This window comes from Neomonachus schauinslandi, chromosome 14, assembly GCF_002201575.2.
Source record: "Neomonachus schauinslandi chromosome 14, ASM220157v2, whole genome shotgun sequence".
NCBI lineage: Eukaryota > Metazoa > Chordata > Mammalia > Carnivora > Phocidae > Neomonachus > Neomonachus schauinslandi.
In genome coordinates this window covers 37,484,171-37,504,862 of record NC_058416.1, presented here as the reverse complement: position 1 = coordinate 37,504,862, position 20,692 = coordinate 37,484,171, and the positions used below count along the sequence as shown (strand labels likewise).

Sequence of the window (20,692 nt, the reverse complement as noted above, 5' to 3'; positions counted from 1 at the left end):
CAAATAAATAAATAAAATCTTTAAAAAAAAAAAAAAAAAAGAATAACAGGTAGGAAATATAAATGGAGGAGAATATATTTAGGGATGAGAGAAACTAGTTTCTAATCTTGATTCTGACCCAATACTTACCGTAATAACTGATAAACCAAACTATAATCAACTAGTCTGTTAACAGGACTGATGTTACTGTTATGTTTCATAGAATTCTTTTAATGGCATGCAAAACTTTGTCTTGAGTGAAGAACGTTCTGAAAATTGGGAAATTTGAAATGCTTCTATTTGCTTTAATTTTTTAAGGGCTCAGATCATTCTTATTCTAGTATGAACAATTTCTATAATTATATGAGACAATAAACAATTCCCATTAATGTCATTAGAAGCCACTGCTATAATTCCATTTTTCTAGAAGTAAATATAAAATGGCAAGTTACCTGAGTAGTAATATTATAGGTAACAATTTGTATTAGTTATCTGTTGCTACATGACAAATTATCCAGTAACTTAGCATCTTAAAGGAACAAACATTTATTATCCCACAGTGGGTCAGGAATCCAGCTAGGTACCTGTGGCTCAAGGATTTTCATGAAGTTGCCATTAAGCTGTTGGCTGGGGCTGCTATCTTATCTAAAGGCTCTACCTATGAGCTTTCATTCACAAGGTTATTATTGGCTAGCTTCAGTTCCTTATCACATGGGTCTTTCCACAGGCTGCCTTATAACATGGTAGCTAGCTTCCCATAGAGCAAGGAATCCAAATGAGCTCAAGAGAGAGAAACCATACTCCAGATGGAAACCATGGCCTTTTTTATAGCCTAATGTTGGAAGTGACATTCCATTACTTCTGCTGTATTCTATTTATTAAAACCTAGCCAGTAAGCCCAGCCCGTACCAAAGGAAGAGGATTACACACAAATGTGAATACCAGAAGGTGGTGATCACTGCAGGCTGACCACAATTGTTGTGTTGTTGTTGGTGGTGGTGGTGTGTTACATAGGGTCCATGCTGGGCGTAGAACCCAATGTGGGGCTCTAACTCACAACTCTGAGTTCAAGACCTGAGCTGAGATCAAAGGTTGGATGCCTAACGGACTGAGCCACCCCGGCACCCCACAATTGGCGGGGGGGGGGGTTGTGTCTTGCTCCTATATTTTCTGATATTTAAATAAAAATGTTACAGGCAATAAAATTAAAGAGAAAATATTCTTTTATCAGATATGTTGATGAGAAAAGTCACTGTTCTTTGGAGTTTTCTTAGTAAGACATTGAATCAACTGAAGACAGGATTTATTGATGAAACTTCCTGGCCACATAGTAGATCATGTCATGAATCCAAGTCTGAGATCATTAACCTAACAGGGGTTTGTATAGCTTTCAAATTTTTGCACCAAAAAATTGAAATAGCAAAGCCCCCTGGCAGTGATAGGAACACATCAGTCTTTCTCACTGCCTAACAGTCTCCTTCTTGCTCTGTTCTCAACAGTATGCTTGAGAGTTCAAACCGGCTTGATGAAGAACACAGGCTGATCGCCAGGTACGCGGCCAGATTGGCGGCAGAGTCCACTTCCTCGGTAAGTCGTTTGAGTGCGAGGCTGTCATTCACGTTCACTGTTACCCTGACGGTTGGTGCTGACGGCAGGGCTGAGGAGGTGTTACTGGATGGCCTGCAGGATGCACACACAAGCCTTCCACTGCTTCCATTTGTCCCTCTCCAGCTATGGTTCTGGTACAGCAGAAATCGTAGCTTCAGATACGCAGTTACAACAGTGCGGCGCCAGCCCAGCCCCTGATTTCTCTGGATAATTCCTGATCACTTAATAAAAAGAGCAAAGCGATGACTCAGATCCACAACTGGCTCAGATAAGTTTCTACTTTTACCAATATGTAATAGATAAGAGAAACAAAAAATTACTTCATGAAATCAGAGGGAAACCTGGATCACAGGTCAAAGCTGCCGTCTGCCAGATTTAACTACAGGAAGCCATTTAGGACATAAAACCTAGGACCTCAAATCTCTTCGTTAGCAACACAGATCATTTCTTTGTTCAAAGAAATGCTAATTAAAAAATCATAGGAAAACTTTATGAAAGCCAGACATTTTACCAAGCTTAACCTTTCCTACAGTCATGTATCTGGACATTAAAAAGCAGGCTGAGGTTTTCCATGTCTTTGTGGGCTTAGTTAATTAATCAGTGCCAATTTAAAAAGCTTGGCATTCTTTAGTGGAAAGATTGTGATTTTTTTTAATTTGTTTAAAAACCAATTGAGGAATTTCTACAATGTACTGTAGAGCAAGGAAAGCAAGGGGCAGGGAACTATACATAATCTGATCCTGCTTTTATAAAACAATGACAAATTAAACCTTCATTAAATAAATACACCCTTAAATATATACATATATTGCATGTATATACATATGTAAACATAATACGTATGTAAAAGTTGACTCTCATTTGGAAATCTGAAAATCAGTCCATCCTTGTTATAAAAAATTCTCTTACAATTATAAGAAACATTCATATTGCGTAAAAGAACTCATTTAATAAAATAGTACTTTGATTTTACAACAAAAAATACACATATAAATATACATATGTATATATGTATATACATATATAATCATATACCTTACTTTTATGTATATGTGTATTAGGCAGGTTAATTTGTATATATATCTATATATAATTTGTTAAGATTAATTGGTGTGTATGTGTGCATATATATATATGTATATATATATATACACACACACACATATGTATGTATATGTACGGCGAAAGCTATGACTGCAAATACACCAGTTGCTAAAGCCAGCTGCATGACCAGGAATGATGGTATGGCATGAATGTGGAGGAAGGATGTATATATCCATCAATGTAAAATTACCTATATGAATAAAGAAATGCTATAAGTATGTTGATCAAAAGAAAAGAAAATCCTAGTAACTATGAGTTTAAAACCATGAAATTTTTAATTGTACATTACAGTGACTGAACAGTAATTCTAGAGAGGTGTCTCAACAGGGAAGTATTTTTTACACCCACCTATATTGAGAGAACCATTGCAATGGGGACAGCACAGCAAGAACGAAATAGATCCCCAAAACTTCAAGTCAGAAAGCTCCAAAACAGGGGCTCCTGGGTAGCTCAGTCAGTTGGGCATCAGACTCTTGATTTTGGCTCAGATCATGATCATGATCATGATCTCAGGGTCGTGAGATTGAGCCCTGCATTGGGCTCCATGCTCAGCAGGGAGTCTGCCTGAAGATTCTCTCTCCCTCTCCCTCTGCCCCTCCCTGTACTCTCTCTTTCTCAAATAAATAACTCTTTAGAAAGGGGGGGGGGCGCCTGGGTGGCGCAGTTGGTTAAGCATCCAACTCTTGATTTCCACTCAGGTCATGATCTCAGGGTCATGAGATCGACCCCCACATTGGGCTCTGTGCTCAGCACAAGAGTCAGGCTTGGAATTCTCTCTCTCCCTCTCCCTCTGCCCCTCCCCACCCCTCTCTCTCTCTTTCTCACTCTCTCTCAAATAAATAAAACTCTTTTTAAAAAAATAAAAGTAAAACATAATTAAAAAAAGAAAGCTACAAAACTATTTTTTCTGTGTTTTGTGTATTTGCCTGCCAAAGAATTCCATTCTGCTTTTCTTTGCAGAGGTGTCCTCCAGATTCATAGAGAAGTTGGTCCTTAGGAGATGAATGGAAATCTCATGTATTTGCTTTTCTTGCTTTGATAGAAATAATTTTTTCTTTCACGTCTGCCTATCTCATGATCCCGGTCTTCTCGAGCACAGGCAGTTTCCCTTCCCAATGTTAAATAGTCAACCACACGTTGGTCTTACAGCAGCCGACTCAGCAGCGGAGTGCTCCTGACATCTCCTTCACCATTGATGCAAACAAGCAGCAGAGGCAGCTGATCGCAGAGCTAGAAAACAAGAACAGGTAAGGCTTTTTAGACACGCTGGCTGTTTTGATCAGTGTGTGCTCACTGAAAGCTTGTAGTTAATGCTTTAAAATATCCAGGTATTTCAGCTGTGTGCCTCTTTAAAGGATGACATCTTTCGTCAGTGATGTGGGCTTCTGAGAAGCGGGTCTTTAGATTTTAGATTTTCGAAAGCTTCATGAGACAATATATATATATATATACAGTTCTGAGATCTCATTGCAATCAATGCTTTCTCTCTAGACAGCCTCATTTCCCTTGTACGGACATGCTTGCTTTCGTTAAGGAGCTGGCTCATGCAGAGACAAATGGAAGGCTCTTCAGGGAGGGTCCTTATAAGGACCCCAGCCGAGAGGAATTTGGACTGACACCACGGGCCCCCAGTTGCTCAAGCCAAACTCCTAGAGGAGTTTGGCAGGCTTTTCTTTATTCAACGCAGACTGATTTGCAGCTGACCATCACAACATATCCCAAACTGCCCACTCCATTTCCACCATTACCACCATCCCAACCCGGCACTGTATAAAACACAAGTCATATCAGGTTATTTTCTGTTCAAAACCTTCTGATGGGTTTCTGTCACACTTTGACTAAAACCCACTCCTCTTACCATGGTCTGCAAGGTCTGACCGGGACTGATTCCTGCCTACCTTTCCAGCCTCAGCAAACCCTGCTCGTTACCCTCCTCCTTACTTCTTTCTTTATAGCCTCTGCACTCATTGCTCTGTCATCGTAGAGAGCTCTTCCTTACGGTCTCTGCATGGATGGGCCCTTCTCATTATTCAGGTCTCTGCCCACGAGGCCTAGCTAATCTTGCCATGACCTCCTACACCAGGAACCGCTCTCTATCACAGCTCCGTGTGTGTGTGTGTGTGTGTGAGAGAGAGAGGAGAGAGAGACATCACTATCGGAAACAATAGCATCTGTGTTTGCTTCCTTGAGTATTGTCTGTCTTCCTTGACTGAAGTGGAAGTTCTTTGAGAACAGAGGCCGTGCCACATGGCCCCTGGGTTCCAGAACCATGGTTAGAACGTTGTAGAAGCTCAGTAAATAGATACTGAGTGAGAAATTAATAAATAGTGGAATTAGATCTCAAACTCAATACTGAGTAAGTCCAACATGGGAGCAACTTGTATGTTCTATATTTCTTAGAAGAGCACCAAACCATCTTACCCCTGAATCCCATTCTTAGACACTGATGTAACTTCTGAGATCAAATTGAATAGAGGACAAGGTTGGGATCATTGTTTCATGCCTATAGAGTTTGACCTGAGAATTTGGAGATAAATGGTCAAAGTATTTTTTTTTAAAGTTCTATGGAGAGGGACACCTGGGTGGCTCAGTTGGTTAAGCATCTGCCTTCAGCTCAGGTCATGATCCCAGGGTCCTGGCATCAAGTCCCTCAGCAGGGAGGCTGCTTCTCCCTCTCCTGCTCCCCCTGCTTCTGCTCTCTCTCTCTCTCTCTCTGTCAAATAAATAAATAAAATCTTAAAATAAAGTTCTGTGGACAAAAATTTAAAGGAAGATACAAACTTGGTTGGCACATTTCCATGTTCTTAGAAGGAAAGATAGACTAAAGTGAAAACTCCCAAGCCCACAAATATCTTATCTTGGTTGTAGTGTTCACCTGCTCTCCCACCTCTCCAGAGCACTATTTTCCCTTCCAATCCTCTGCTTCCACTGAGCATGAGGAGAAATCAGAACTTCCCTTAAGGAAATACCCCAGGCAAGAATATCTGCCTCCATGTGGGATTCTAGAATCAGCAAGAAGCACCATGAATGTCCTCATGGCCCCGGGCTGTCCTGTGCTACCACTCTTACTGCTTGTTTCCAAGATGTTTCTGGATAACAATATCCGAGAGAGAAGTTCATCCGGTCCCTTAGTCCTTTCATGGCCCATAGAGTTCCCCACCCCATGCCTGAAGAGCATCTAGTCCATCCTGAACACATTTCTCTAAACCAGTGGCCTCATGCCCTCCAAAGAGCCCAGAACCACGTCCCAGAAACTTATCCAGGTCCCACTGCTGCACCATGGGAATTCACCCCAGGGATCCCATGGTCTCCCAGGTGACAATTAAGCCACTAATCAGATCTCTGAGCTTCAGGAGAGGATAGAGTTCCTCACTTCACTTTATGACTACCCTAGGTAGTGGACATTTCAGCAGTAATCTTAGAAGATAATGCTTCCTCATAGCACATTTGGAGGAGCCAGTTGGGATTGGTATTAGGAGTAGCAGGACTCTTTTTATTGTGATGCGGAAGTCACAGCCTGCATAGGCTAGACCTGTCAGAGCAAGTACCAAAGACGGAGGGAGTCGGATATATACAAGCTTTGGAGCCAAGCAGCCTGAGTTTAAATCACCTCTGCCACCTATTTGTTATTGAACTTGGGTGAGTCATTCAACTGGCCTGTGCTTTGATTTCCTTATTCGTGAAACAGATAATAGCAATACCCACATATAAAATAATTTGTATGAGGATTAAATAAAATAAGATGAAAGAAGAGAGCATTTTTCCTGGGTAGAGACTAAGTACTCAATGCTCTTTACATATCTTACCATTATTTTCCTTATCAGAGCTGCTTCTCTCTTTTTCTTCCTTAGGCTAAATGCTGCGTCATGGTTCTGTCCTTGGAACCAACAAGGAGAACTAGTGCGAGTCGTAGAATATCAGGATGGTAGCCCTGGAGGAGATCTTTGAAATCCCAGCTTACTGATTTTCAGGCTGAGCTCTGTGGGACCCGGGGGCTCTGTCGAGGTGCCTGAAGAGCAGGGAGGAAGGGCTTGCAGCTCAGGGCCCACCCTTTCTTTCACCAGAGCAGCTCCCTTTTAACCATTTGATGTATTGAATTCCCATAGAAAATTTCTCTCAAAGAAAGGTTTCCACCATGGAACACCAAGGGGGACAGAAAAAGGTGGGAAACCACTGAATTTTAGTTCAATCTTCTCACTGTACCTGCGAGAGGTGTAGTGACTGATAATTAGCTTCTTAACTCTGGTGTGTTTATGAAGCAGGCAGTTGTAAATCAGCCTTTCAGATGGAAAGCCATCCCCCTTGCTCACCAAGTTCACCTTCCATTCCTTGGTGCTTTGTTCTTATTGTCTGTCTCTTGTGCATTTTGCTGGATGGGAGACTGACCCCTCCCCCAAGAATACGTGACTTGTAACCTTGCTTAATGGCTTCTAACTCACTTAGGGATAATTTGCCTTGCACAGGTCACCTATCCTTTATGGCCGGCCTAATGTTCACCTCAGTGCGGGGCAGCCGGGACTCCAACATTAATAATAGACTGACACATCTCTCCCTGGACAGAGGTCACGCCAATAGCACTCTTCTGTCACACACTCAATTACAGTGAATCCTTTTAAAAGCACTTTCCTTCAAAGGCTACCCTCATCGAGATCCATTGTTAAGGCCGAAAATGTTAAGAAAAAGAATTTTGCCTAACGGGGGCCTTCTCAGATAAATCCAGCGAGAGGAATCTCATTCCTGCTGAGAGAATGGGGTTATTTCGTTTTGTGAAATGAACACCATTTATCCTTATTTTCCCTCCAAGCACCTCTAACTTGGTAGCTGCAAGTACTTTTCATGGGGTCACGCTGTGATCATCAATAATCGGAAGATACATTTTTTGCTCGGCAGCAGTGCACTTTTCAAAGTTGAACACATTACCACAGCATTATATTACTTAGTAGAGAGATCATTAGGTCCTGGTGAGCACTCTCAGCTTGAAGGCTCCAGCAACACGCGCAGAGTCTGGACGTGCTTGCGCTGAGACCAGCCTTCCCTTCCCCATCAGTGCCCAGCTCCCCGCAGCCAGTAGCTCCTAAACACCGTTGGTGCGCATGCTCCTGCTCCTGAAGACAGCATGACCCCGCCCAGATGTGAGTATCCGGGATCCCTGGAAGGTGACTGACCCTAGTTTCTTACCTTCTTCCTCTCTCCCAAGAGAAATCTTACAGGAGATCCAGAGGCTGCGGCTAGAGCATGAACAAGCCTCTCAGCCCACCCCAGAGAAGGCGCAGCAAAACCCCACTCTGCTGGCCGAGCTCCGGCTCCTCAGGTAAGAGAGGGAGCCCCAGGCCTCTTGGGGCGTGCAAGTGACGGGGATCTTCAAAAAGTCCAACAGCGTCTAGCCAGAAAACAGTCCTCAGCCACCCGAGTTGCTGACATACATATGTGTGCTTTTTCTTTTTTAATAGCACGTCCCTAATTGCTGGTATTTGGGGGGGTTTCAAGGAGATGCTGTTTGTATTTTATTCTTTCATTTGACACAGAGAAGGGGAAACAGTGCTTTTTAGAAACAAAATCTCTCACTGGAAAAAAAAAAGGGGGGGTGAATTCAACTCTTTCTTGTTATTTGCACTGCCAACAACGTGTTTATGATACAAGTGACCAACAAAACAAACACATGAACAGCTAAATAAACATCACAGGTTTGTACACTTAAAAATTTACCTATAAGCCATAAAAAGGAGTCTGATTTTCTCTGAATCTTGGTCTGTAATAGCTTTACATGCTTAAAAAACAGACTTCAGAACTTCTTGCTCTGCAAATGAATTAAAACACCTGGTGTTGTCTAGTCTGGCACCAGAAAACACTGAGATGGAAAGGACCCTAGAAGGTCATCTGGTTCCACCCCTGAATTTCAGTGCACTTCTCAGCGTCAGAAAGGTGGAGAGCAGCCGAGGACCTCAGCGCCTCCCACTGTGCCCGGGTGCGAAAGGGTGGGTGCTGAGGGCTGCCCGCCAGGCCGGCTTAGCACCATGCCTTGACTAGGGCACATACTCAAACCTGTTTGTATAGCAAACAACACAAGCATAAATTCAAAGCCATTGCCTCATAGAAATGTCATATTTCACGAGGCACCTGGAGTTAGCAAGTATGACATTCTTTCCATCTTCCAGTTTGGGTGTATGCAAAATTCTGAGGCATACTTTTTATAGGAAGTACAGATGCCTCTTCTCAGAAACCCTTGTCAGAATTAGAGTGCCGTTTACTTCTTCCATACAAAACAACTACATTAAGCAGGTTCTGTATGGCTGTGTGTGGATTTTACCACGGATGTTTCCGGGGGTTCCATCCCAGCCCTGCTCTTCAGACATGTTAACATCTGGGCACCACAGGCTACAGGCTCTGCCTGCTCCCAGCGAGGCTCCACGCTCGCTCTTCCCAGGCTCGTGCACCTGGCTAGATGGCAGGCCCACCCAAGGCTTGAGTTATAGAAGGGAGATCTATGGAAGCTGCAACCTGGGGGAGCTGCTTGATGTGAAGAGATCATGTCCTCCTTTGAAATAACAAAATAATTTAATGGAAGAATCAGAAATTCTTCCTTTTCAAATGGTAGAATCTCTGGTCCTACCTTCAGGGAGATGTGTTAGGAATCCTTGCACATCCTACTACACCATCTCCCAGAAGGGATGAACATGGGAAGAAGAAAAAGTGATATTTCATATCATCATCCTCAAAGGCATATAAAAGTAAATGCCTGCTTGAAAGAATCTTTGCCTAATAGGATTATGTAGGCCCTCCGGGCTCACAGGTTGCAAGTCTAACGTAGAAAGAAATATAACTGAATAAACCAACTTAGAAATAGAGTAATCATTCATCTACACATCAAGGTACCTTGTCTCTGTCTGGAATGTTCATTATACCTCTTCCGTTGATTGCCCCATTCTCTTTTGGAGGCATGATGACTAGGAATTTTTCATAAATGTTTTCATCAGATCCCCTCCTTACCATTTGCTTTCAAAAGTCTTTGGTTCCATTTGGATGATGCAGTCTGAGAAGGCACCTTGATGTGCCTGGGTCACTGATGATAGTTTTCCAACTGATATTTCTTCCCTCCTTGACATTACTATCTTGAAATAGACTGATAATTCTAACCACCCTCCTGGCCCTGCCTTGTGGGCCTTCCCATAGACCCAGCCAAGCCCAAACCTATGCTAAGAAGTCTGGCTCTGTGAGAAACTTCAGTATTTTGGGGGCTCACTGTCAGCCGATGGCCCATACCTGAGGCCAGAGGCCTGAGACCTAAGACACCTAAATCCCAACAGATTTGTTTGCCTGACTCCATATTCTACATGTTTCTTCTACCTGGATATTTCTCGAGATGCTGATAAGCCACTTAGTCCATACTAAGCACTTTCACAACTTGGGGATTTCAGAGAAACCCTGACATCCCAGGTTAAGAGAGCTCCTTTGGGTATTCTAACTTTTATTCTTTAGACATTTTGGACTCCAAAACAATGGCCTCTTGCAGTTACTTTGGCCTTAGTTCACACTGAGGGGTGGCCATGTGAAGCTGCCAATGGGAACTCTTTGATAGAGATCTTCTCCCTCCATTGCAGCCTGCCTGGGTCTCTTATTGAGAAACCAAAAGGAGAAATTTCTTTCAGCTGGGGAACAGGTGAGGGGACAAAGGAACAGAGCTCTGCTTTTCATGAACACATAGTTTATTTTTATCTTAAGAGCACTATGACCTTTCTAAATAATCACATGTCCATTTGCACATTAGCCACAACAAAGCTGCAAGCCAGGTTTGCAACCCAGATCTGGCAACTAAATGGGATCAAATGATGGACATTTCTGTGTGCTAATCTGACACTTCCTATGCACTAAGCTCTATATACACTGTCCCAGGTAATTGCTGTAACAAAGCCGGGAGATGGACACTATTATTATACTCTTTGTATAGATATGGAAACTGAGATTCACAGAAGCTAAATAATTTGCCCAAGATCCCGCACAGTGAGTAACACAGGTGGATTCCATCTCCTCTTCTTGGGTCTTAATTATCTCCTGCTGGTCTGTTATTACTCAGTTGATTCCTGGACTCTGGTCCATCTACACTGCTTTCAGATTTATCTTTCCTCAATTTATTATTCATTTAGTTCATTCAGCAAATATTTCTAAAATGTAGTATGCCCAGAATTGAGTTGAGAAAGATACTGTCCTGGTCTTGCAGAATGTGTGGTCCAGTAGGAAAATGACATAAATCAAATAACTGCACAAATAAGAAGATAATTATAAGCTGAGATAAGTGCTATAAGGAATCTTACTTTTAAATAGAGACATAATTACCAAACCTGCCCTTCACTGCAGTCAGAAAAGAGTACCATGAAGAAGGCTTGTTTGAGTTGAAGTATGAAAGATGAATACATAGGAAATGGGGATTAAGGGTAGCAGAGGGGCTAGAACAGCTGATGAAGGGTCCCCTGGAAGAGAGAGACCAGATGTGCAATGACCAAATGGCAGGAGCGAATCTGGCACTTTTTTAGGAACTGAAAGATCAGTAGGCCTAGAATGCAGTGAATGAAGGGGTGTACGGTAAGAGATGGAGCTGAAGATGTAGGTAGGGGTAGACCATGATGCTGTGTGGCCTCACAGACCATCTTGAGGATATTGCTGTTAATCCTAGAACAGGGAGCCATGAAGGATGATAGTTACATATCGAGCCAATATAGTGAGTTAGATTGTAAAGTCAGACTCACATGAATCAGAGATCTTACTCCAGTATTGAGTTTTACTAATAACTTAAAGAATACAGGCAATCAAGAGGCACAGATGAAGCAGAGAAAGGTCTGGAATATTCCATATGGTCCCTGAGGTCTTTCCCTTCTACAGTTGGGTAGAGTTTTTGAGGGAAATTTTGCAAGTTTATCTAGCGAGCCTTCCTTAAATTTCCACCACCATTTGGAACTGGGCATCTTCTTTGGTATCACCATATACAGCAATTTGTTTGAATTTTTATTGTATGCTCGCCATCATTGTTTTGAACTTATATATTTCTCCTCTCTCCTCCTCTTTCACCCAAGGATAAAAACCATATCCTACTCATTATTTTATTTACAGTGTCTTAAAACGAAAGTGCTGAATGGATGTTTGTGGGATGAATGGATAGGCTGCAAAACTTGAAGGGATAGCTATAGAAGTGTGTTTGCAAAGACAATACTATCTTGTAAGATGAAGAAAATATTTATTAAAACTGTGAAGCGGGCACCTGGGTGGCTCAGTCGTTAACCATCTGCCTTCGGCTCAGGTCATGATCCCAGGGTCCTGGGATCGAGTCCCACATCAGGCTCCCTGCTCGGCGGGAAGCCTGCTTCTCCCTCTTCCACTCCCCCTGCTTGTGTTCCTGCTCTCGCTATCTCTCTCTCTCTCTCTCTGTCAAATAAATAAATTAAAAAAAAAAAACTGTGAAGCAACTAACTTCACACTACAAATCTCACAGGGGGAAAAAAAGTATAATTTCCATGTCTATACCTTGCCCAAAAAATAAGCATTTTATTTTATACCCCCAAAATTACATTATTTTCAATGTATATAAAATTATTCTTGAAGAAAACTTGCTAATATAAGGTGACTTTTTTTGTTCTATTAATTAAAAATGAAAGTGTAATCGCTGCTGCAAGTCTGTGGTTTCCAGAGTTGAATTTAATAGACAAGTTTAATTTTTTAATTATTTTTGGGAAACAACATAAAGTTGAGTACTTTTTGTTTTACCACAAAGTGATATATTTTTAAAACTACCATTGTTTCTTTTCACCGTGGTTTCATGAATGACAGTATATTTTTTAACTTTTTACTTTGAAACAATGTTAAGCCTACAAAAGAGTTGTAAGAATATCACAATGAATGGGGTAACTGCGTGGCTCAGTTGTTTAAGCAACTGCCTTCGGCTCAGGTCATGATCCTGGAGTCCCGGGATCGATCCCACATCGGGCTCCCTGCTCAGCGGGGAGTCTGCTTCTCCCTCTGACTCTCCCCCTCTCATGCTCTCTATCACTATCTCGCTCAATAAATAAAATCTTTAAAAAAAAAGAATATCACAATGAATGTCCTTCTATACTTCACTAGAGATTGCAAACATTTTACCACATCCTTCTTTATCTCCCTCTATATGTTAATATATAACAATTACATACACATTTTTGATGAGTCATTTGAGAGTAAGTTGCAGACATCATAACCCTTTACCCCTAAGTAATCCTGTGTATGTTTCCTAGGTAAAAATGTATTCTCTTATATAACCATGGCACCATCATCATATTCAGGCAAGTTAATATTGATGTTTATTATTATCTAATAGACAATCTATATTAAAATTTTGCCTGTTGTCCCAACATTGTCCTAAGAGAAAGCAGGGTTGGTTTTTCTTTTTTTAAGATTTTATTTATTTAGTTGAGAGAGAGCATGAGTGGGAGGGGCAGAAGAGGAGGGAGAGAGAGAATCTCAAGCAGACTCCCCCCTGAGCACAGAGCCCAATGCGGGGCTCGATCCCAGGACACTGAAACCAAGAGTCAGACCCTTAGCCAACTGCGCCATCCAGATACCCCAAGTGAAAGTAGGTTTTAACACACATGCAAAATTAGAAATAATCCAGCAGAATCTCAGAATAAAAGGCATTCCTTTAGAGATGTAATACATTAAGCTCTATGAAAATAAAATCACTACTTAGTCCTTGTTTTCTTGTTCCTACTTGGAACCATAGAAGCTACACCACAAATTTGTTAATCAGACCCACATTCGGTAGCCGCTTAGAGAGGAGATTAAATAAACACTTATAGAGAAGATTAAATAAAGACATTATTAAGTGAATTTTTTAAAAAAATTGAATTCAATCAAATGCATGAAAGAGTAGATGTCAGGGGCACCTGGGTGGCTCAGTCGGTTAAGTGTCTGCCTTCTGCTCAGGGGCACCTGGGTGGCTCAGTCGGTTAAGTGTCTGCCTTCTGCTCAGGTCATGGTCTCAGGGTCCTGGGATAGAGCCCCACATCGGGCTCTCTGCTCAGCGGGGAGTCTGCTTCTCCTTCTCTCTCTGTGCTCTCTCTCTCTCTCTTGCTCTCTCTCAGATAAGTAAATAAATAAAATCTTTAAAAAAAGAAAGATTTGTTTTGAAAGATTACTACTATAAGAAAAAAGTACAGGGGCACCTGGATGGCTTAGTTGGTTAAGCGTCTCCGTTCGGCTCAGGTCATGATCCTAGGGTCCTGGGATCAAGTCCCTCATCGGGCTCCCTGCTCACGAAGAGCCTGCTTCTCCCTCTTCCTCTGCCTGCCACTCTGCCTACTTGTGCTCTCTCTCTATCTCTCTGTCAAATAAATAAATAAAATCTTAAAAAAAAAAAAAAGAAAGAAGTACAAATAAGTGTTTTTTAATGTTGATTAATTCTGAATTAATACCAGTTAACTTTCTCTCATAGTTTTTAGATGCCTTTCTTAGTATTTCTTATCTACAATATTGGAATTTTACTGCAAACCTCTTCACAAAGTGCTCCTCTGACCAAAAATCCAAAAATTACAGAGCAATATCTGGAAGAGAACTGGAAATACATCAGAAACATTCTCTATCCTTCTACCAAGCCCTATCGTGGGTATATTTGGAACATGATGTGCAGACAAGGTCAAAGATAAAACAGCTAGTGGATTTGTCATTGAAGAATATTTTTGAATGGAGCAAGGCTTTCAAAATTAGAATGTTGCAGCCCTGGAAGACAAAGGCTAAAATAAGATACCATTAAAGTCTATAAAATCATGGTGTTCCTTGTCCTTTGGGACTCAGAAAAGAGGACATTGTAAAGAAAAATCAAAGGAAGGAATGCTCTGAGAGTAAGTCTTAAGTGGCAATAAAAGCCAAAAATACAAATATATCCAAAAAGAGTTGAGACATGTTTATAAATTTTAAATTCATAAATCATTAGAGAAAGCCTGTATCAAAGCAAATTAGAAATGTTTCATTAATATCCATAACCTGTCCTCCCACAAAGTATCTTTCAGTTTGATGAGTCATTGACCTGTGTGAGCATGACATTTTTACATTGTCAGTTTTTCATTTCAGAGTCTCTGCTCCACTTGATATTGCTATGCCATTGAGACTGGGCATATCCATTCGTACATTAGCCCATGGTTAAAGCATCCACACATTTTTAAAATATAAGTTCCACTATCTCAAACTCAGGCAAAAGCCTTTGGGACAAGGGAAAAACTTGTATGTATTATTCACTAATGATCATGAAATAACAGATTTGAAATTGACTTGAAAAATATACATAGACGTCAGAAATGTGAACCATTAATATTCTTCCCCATACTGTTTCATTTGTTTTCTCTCTTTCAAAGGTATATTTAGTACCTCTTAGTGTCGATATAAATGATAGAGTAGAGATTGTCCTTTGTGGTTTCCATTCTTGCTGACAGTTTAGTAGAAGTTCTGCAAAACAAACAAAATTAAACAAACAAATCTTAGAGGTTATTTTCAGTTAGAGCAATTGTGTAGGACTCCTTTATTCTGACTTTGCTTTATATAAAGTCAAACCCAAAGCAGAAAACTTAAATTGACCATAAAAATTCTGTAGTAAGAATATTTCACCTCTGAAAGGCACTGCATTGCATATGAAGAATGGAAGAAATGAAAAATAAACTCTTAAAATCCAATTTCCAAATACTAAGGTATTGGTATTTCCTTTGAGATTTACAAAAGGGTCCTTGGGTTTTGAGGATCTATGGGATTGACCCTTTTCAGTGACAGTTGGGCTTTTGTTTGTTGTCTCAGGGAGCTCAGTGGCAGAGCACAGGGCCCAGAACATAGTAAGCATTCAGAAAAGAGCTCATTAAATGGTTAATTGAAGGTAGAAGTGGGGGAGGGGAGGGAATATCCAATAGGATTCCAATTCTATTTTAGTACGACTTCTAACAAACAAAATGTACACCTCATGTTCATTCATTTGACAACATCTCCGTGCCTGGAAACCATGTCAGAGATCCAGAGATGCCCTTTTCCTGGTGGTCCACTCCTGCCACAAGACTGAGAAATGTAATCAGCTCAGTGGGTTGAAAGCTGTTCTGATAACAACTGCTTCTTTCTTAGACAGCGCAAGGATGAGCTGGAACAGAGAATGTCTGCTCTCCAGGAGAGCCGGAGAGAGCTAATGGTCCAGTTAGAAGGCCTCATGAAGCTACTAAAGGTAAGACATTCGAATAAATATTTCCTAGACCTCTGACTGTGGCATTTGTAAAAAATCTTTCACACATAATGTGCAATGGTTTTTCCAATGACTATATGTGATTAACCCCAGAATATGGCTTCAGTCTCAGATACAGGATCTTTTCTTAGATACAGCAAATGATAGCAGTCAATGACAAGGCTCATTCTTCTCCATTTCCTGGAACCAGACCACTGAGGGCCTTCAAAGGACAACTTCTTGGCTTATTTCCAGTTCCTATGTCCTTGAAAATAATAAAACTAGATTTATTTAGGAATACTTTACATCTAATAGCTTCAGTAATTCTGAATAAAGTGAACAGAAGCTAATGTCTAATTCAGAAAACAAAGATATAGCCATGAAATTTTGGGGGTGACTATAGTTTTATTAAGAGGAATAACTTAATTTCAGTGAAGTATTTCATCTCATCTCTGTGGCTTTAGCAGCAAGTCACATAACTTCAATGAGTCTCAAATGCAAACTGTAAATAGGAATTTGCTCTCTTCAGGTAGAGGGTTTAATAAGATGACCTAGGGAAGTGCTCGGCAGAGTGCTGTGATGTCATTCTCACTGGGAAGTAGCATTCTTCCTTTCATAAATCCCTATTCCCTTCTTTGGTATGTACTAAGTCACATTCCACATCACAAGGAGACTAATAATGGCCCCTTGGCCACAGTCGGCTCAGTAGGAGTCAGTTCTATGTGGTTATCCTGCCTGATGTAGACAAGCAGAAACCACTGTGGATTGGAACTGGGACTTGCCAAAGGCAGGAACTGAAACCTCTGATGGAGTGAGGAAGGCCAGGTCCCTGGGGCAGCTCACCTGTGAGACAGACGTCCATACTTCCAGTCCCTGGGTCTCCCACATCCCTGACACACCATCATTTATTGTTTGTCCCTTCTTTTTCTTTCTTTCCTTTTCTTTTTTCTCTTTTCTTTCTCTTTTCCTTCTTCCTTTCTTCCTTTCTTTTATTTATTTAACAAATACTTGTTGAAACCTGTGTCCTGGCACGGATATAAGTGTGACACTTCTTTCTTTTGTTTTCTCTGCTCTTTTTTTTTTTTTTTCCTTAGTCAACTTTTCCTGCCATCAGTGTTGGGAATGCTTTATCTTCTCTAAACGAAATCTCCTTTTCAGACATGTAAGGCAAAGAACTCAGTTTTTGTGGTACTGTACATATGAAGACAGGACTAGATAACTAATAACCTCTTACTGTTTCTGCCCTATTATCTCATTTGATGATCCAGAAAAGCTCTTTCTGCTTTCCTTTTCAAATATACCAAATGAAGAGGGCCAATCTCATCTTTCCCTTCACTGAATGACAGGAAACCTTGAAAACAGCCCCCCACTTATATTCCCATAGCTTCTGTCACCATAGCAATGTGTTAGGGGTCCATTTACCACCAGCCATCTTGGCATCCACCTAGCTAGCCTACCCGAGCACAGTCTATCAGATCAGGATGTACAAACACCAGGAGAGAGGGATAGACCACAGTGAAAGATGGATGGACATAGGGAGGAAAGAGATGGTCTGTCTCAAATACCTAAATAGACGTGGAACTAAAAGTCACCAAGGTAGGAGAGGCTCCCATCAGAGCCATGTTGATGTTTCCCCCACCTTGCGTTCCCTCACACTGTGTACATGCTCTTGCTGGAATCCTGGGTAATCTAACTATTATTGATTCAATCTTTCTGTAGGAAGAAGAACTGAAGCAGGGAGTAAGTTATGTTCCCTACTGCAGGTCTTAACTAACTGTGGAGGGGCCTGCCATCCTGCTGTTTTTCTCATTGCTTTTGCCTCTAATGTATGTTCATGCTTCAGTTTGGAAAGAGAAAAAAAAAATCATACTAATTTGCTTCCTTTTCAATGTAGTGCTTGAATGGACACATATAAAATTTAGCGTTTTTTATAACTATTACTACTGTCGGCATCAAAACAAGAGCTATTGCATCTTTTAGAAGAGGGAAAAAATTGTAATTCGTTGGGACCTTCCTAGATCTCCAGCAGTCTATGTTTCAAACCCGTCTCATGCTTTTCTGGGTTGTTGATCAGACTCTTCTCTTAGTAGAGAGACACCCACCACCGCCACTAAAGTTACACTAGGAGAAACCCGCAGCACTCAAGCTACCCTCTACATCCTCTCAAGCTGTTGACCATTTAGTTCAGTTTCCATTTTAATGGAAAGGTGTGGGACCTCTTTGTATAAAAGTCAGCTAATTGCATCTCTTTTCATTGCATAATTATTAAGCCCTGTCCTCCCCGTCTCCAAAATGTATTCAATCTAAGAGAAACACTGTACTCAGCAAGTGTTCACTTCCCACTGTTTAGTTCTTGCAAGCAGAATTCCTACCATTGGTTCAAAATAATCTCCAAAGAACAGGTAACTTTCAGCCTTGCTCTTATCACCAAGAACCTTCCTACTCTGGGAGTTCACAAGGCCCTTACGTATGTCTTCTCTGGAAACAGGAGCACTGTGACTCTCTAACCGTAGTCTAAACTGGAACCCTATGCCTGACCCTGTGGTCAGGTCCAGAGCCAGCAGAGGAAGTAGCATACTCAAAAAATAACAATAACAAAATAGAAGCAAAATAACAGCAGCTTTAATGTCAAGTGCTTGTACCAAGCTGTGTATGACAGTATATCCCACTTGCTAGTGTTATCAGGAAGTTTCATATTATTTCCTGGGATCGATTAGAACCACAGCCTGTCCGATTTCAACGTACCTTTTATTCTTCTGTATTCTCTTTCCTATTATTCATTGTGTGTGTTTGTGTGTAACAAAGAATGTTTGCAAAATGCTGGACACATTTTTACCTTTCATTCCCACGGTCTGTAAAAAAGGAAAGTGTAAAACTAATCTGTAATGTCAGACAATAAAGACAATGTATTACACTATTTTGTATTTTGTGAAAAAAATTACTTGAGTAGAGTCAAATCTGAACGAGAGCTAGTCCCCCTGGGCCAAGGACGGACTGTAAACTTGTTGCCTGTAAAGCCCCACACGGGGCATTGCTCTTGTACTTCCAACACACTTAGATCATGCTAGAGAAAAATGCCTTGCTGTGCTAGCAGCTTCTCTTTGCAACAGCCTCTTTTCTTTCCTGTCTCTGACTTAGCATGTGCACAGAAAAAGGGAAAAAAGGCTCAACTATAACCTTCTTCCACTTAGTGGAGAGAGAGGGCAATCATCCTCTAGTCAGTCAGCCTCGCTTGAGCCAGAGGACCCCTTTCCCGCCTCTTCCCAGGCCACCCGTTCTGGAAAGGCTCAGTGGACCAGTGGGTTCACGAATCCATGGTTGCCCAGAGCCAAAGCACGGCTGCAGGCCTAGAGCAGTATACTGCCTCCTTGCCTTCCAGCTCTTCCCACGGAGCCCTCCACGGCTCCACGTCTCGGAGGCAGCCCGCAGCTGGGTCCTGCTGCAGAGGCTCTAAAGGGCCCTCGTTGGCAACACCCATATGGCCCCAATGCACTGTCTGGGTCGGGAGACCGTTGACTCGTCTTTACTCATTTGCTTTGCTTGTATACTTAAGCCTCTCCTCGAAAAGGACCCAAGGTACCTTACAACAACAGACATCAACAATGGCTTCATTAAATAAATCCAGAAAAATCAGAAACGAAAGAAAAGAAAATGCCAGTATGCTCATCGTAAGGGACAAGGGTGTGCCTCTGAGCTGTTTGGCAAGGAGACAAAAAAAAAAAGGAAAACATAATTGGTGGTTTTATCAGAACCAAAATGCCAGTTCTCGGGGGACCAAAATTTCTGTTGGCATGAAATATAAGAAGTCTTCCCTCGGAGCTTTAGAGGAGGAGTGCTAAGTAATAAAACGGATAAATGCAGCCGCAGATGTCAAGTGGCTGATTATTATACTGACCTTCAGTCAAAATTAAAGACAGAACCCTGTCTGGCCCGATCTGGAGCAGGCTGTTCTACAAGGAAATGAACTTCTGCCATCCAAATATATAGACTTCCTTTGGTATAACATGATCTAAGGAGAGAATTTAGAGGTTTTAGTCTGGCGTCTGCTTCTAAATTCTGTTTTTATTTATGAGCCTTACCCCTTTGGGGACATTCTCTTTGTAAAATCAGATTTCAGACATTGCGCACAACAAATTGTGCTTGATTTAATAACCTCTACTTGCTTTATCATAAGTCTGTGTGGTTCAATGTATTTTACTATACTGGTATATATAATTCCTACTTACACTGTTTCTTGTTAGAGGTAACGCATGAATTTATTCCCCTTGAGGAGAGAACATGAATTAAAAAAAAAATAGTGCCTGTAATATAATATGATGATTATGGTATCATAAGCAATAAATTTTTTTTTTACAAAACTTGAATCAAAATTATCCTACCCTCTTTCTTCTTTGTGTATTTTAAGATTTATTGAAGGAATCATAAAAAGAACACTCATAAAAAGTTTAACAATGAAGGCAGCTGGGGTGTAATTGCAGTTGACAGTATGTTTCAGAGTTTCTGGTAGACTTCCAGTGCCAAATATCACGTCCCAATCTAAAACCAGATATCCCGGCTTTGAGTTCAGAATGTAAGGTCTCAATAAAAATTTTTGTAGAGAGACCACTGGTGTTAGACCTGATTGTAGGGGATCCCCGCTCTTCACTCACACCTGTAAGATCTTGAGTAAGTCAATCAGCTTCCCGGGAATTTATTTCAAACACACTGATAATACATGGCTCACGGGATTGTTGCATAGATTTTCAAAGATAATGGATGTGAAAGCACTTTGTAAAATACTATATGCATGTC

At 41.2% G+C, this 20,692-nt stretch overlaps 1 protein-coding gene across 16 annotated transcripts in view; it reads left to right on the top strand.

The window, feature by feature from the left end:
- Positions 1-20,692, top strand: part of DTNA (dystrobrevin alpha) — a 241,645-nt gene that overhangs the window by 206,829 nt on the left and 14,124 nt on the right. For 4 of the 16 annotated variants that reach the window (XM_044921098.1, XM_044921096.1, XM_021686298.1 and 1 more), the window contains 4 exons: positions 1,479-1,566; positions 3,841-3,938; positions 7,889-8,002; positions 15,808-15,904. In XM_044921098.1, the coding sequence (XP_044777033.1) occupies positions 1,479-1,566; positions 3,841-3,938; positions 7,889-8,002; positions 15,808-15,904 (397 nt within the window). Of the gene's footprint in view, positions 1-1,478; positions 1,571-3,817; positions 3,939-7,888; positions 8,003-15,807; positions 15,905-17,620; positions 17,672-20,144; positions 20,184-20,692 lie in introns of those variants that run through there. The other 12 variants (XM_044921101.1, XM_021686303.1, XM_021686301.1 and 9 more) reach the window with 7 other exon arrangements.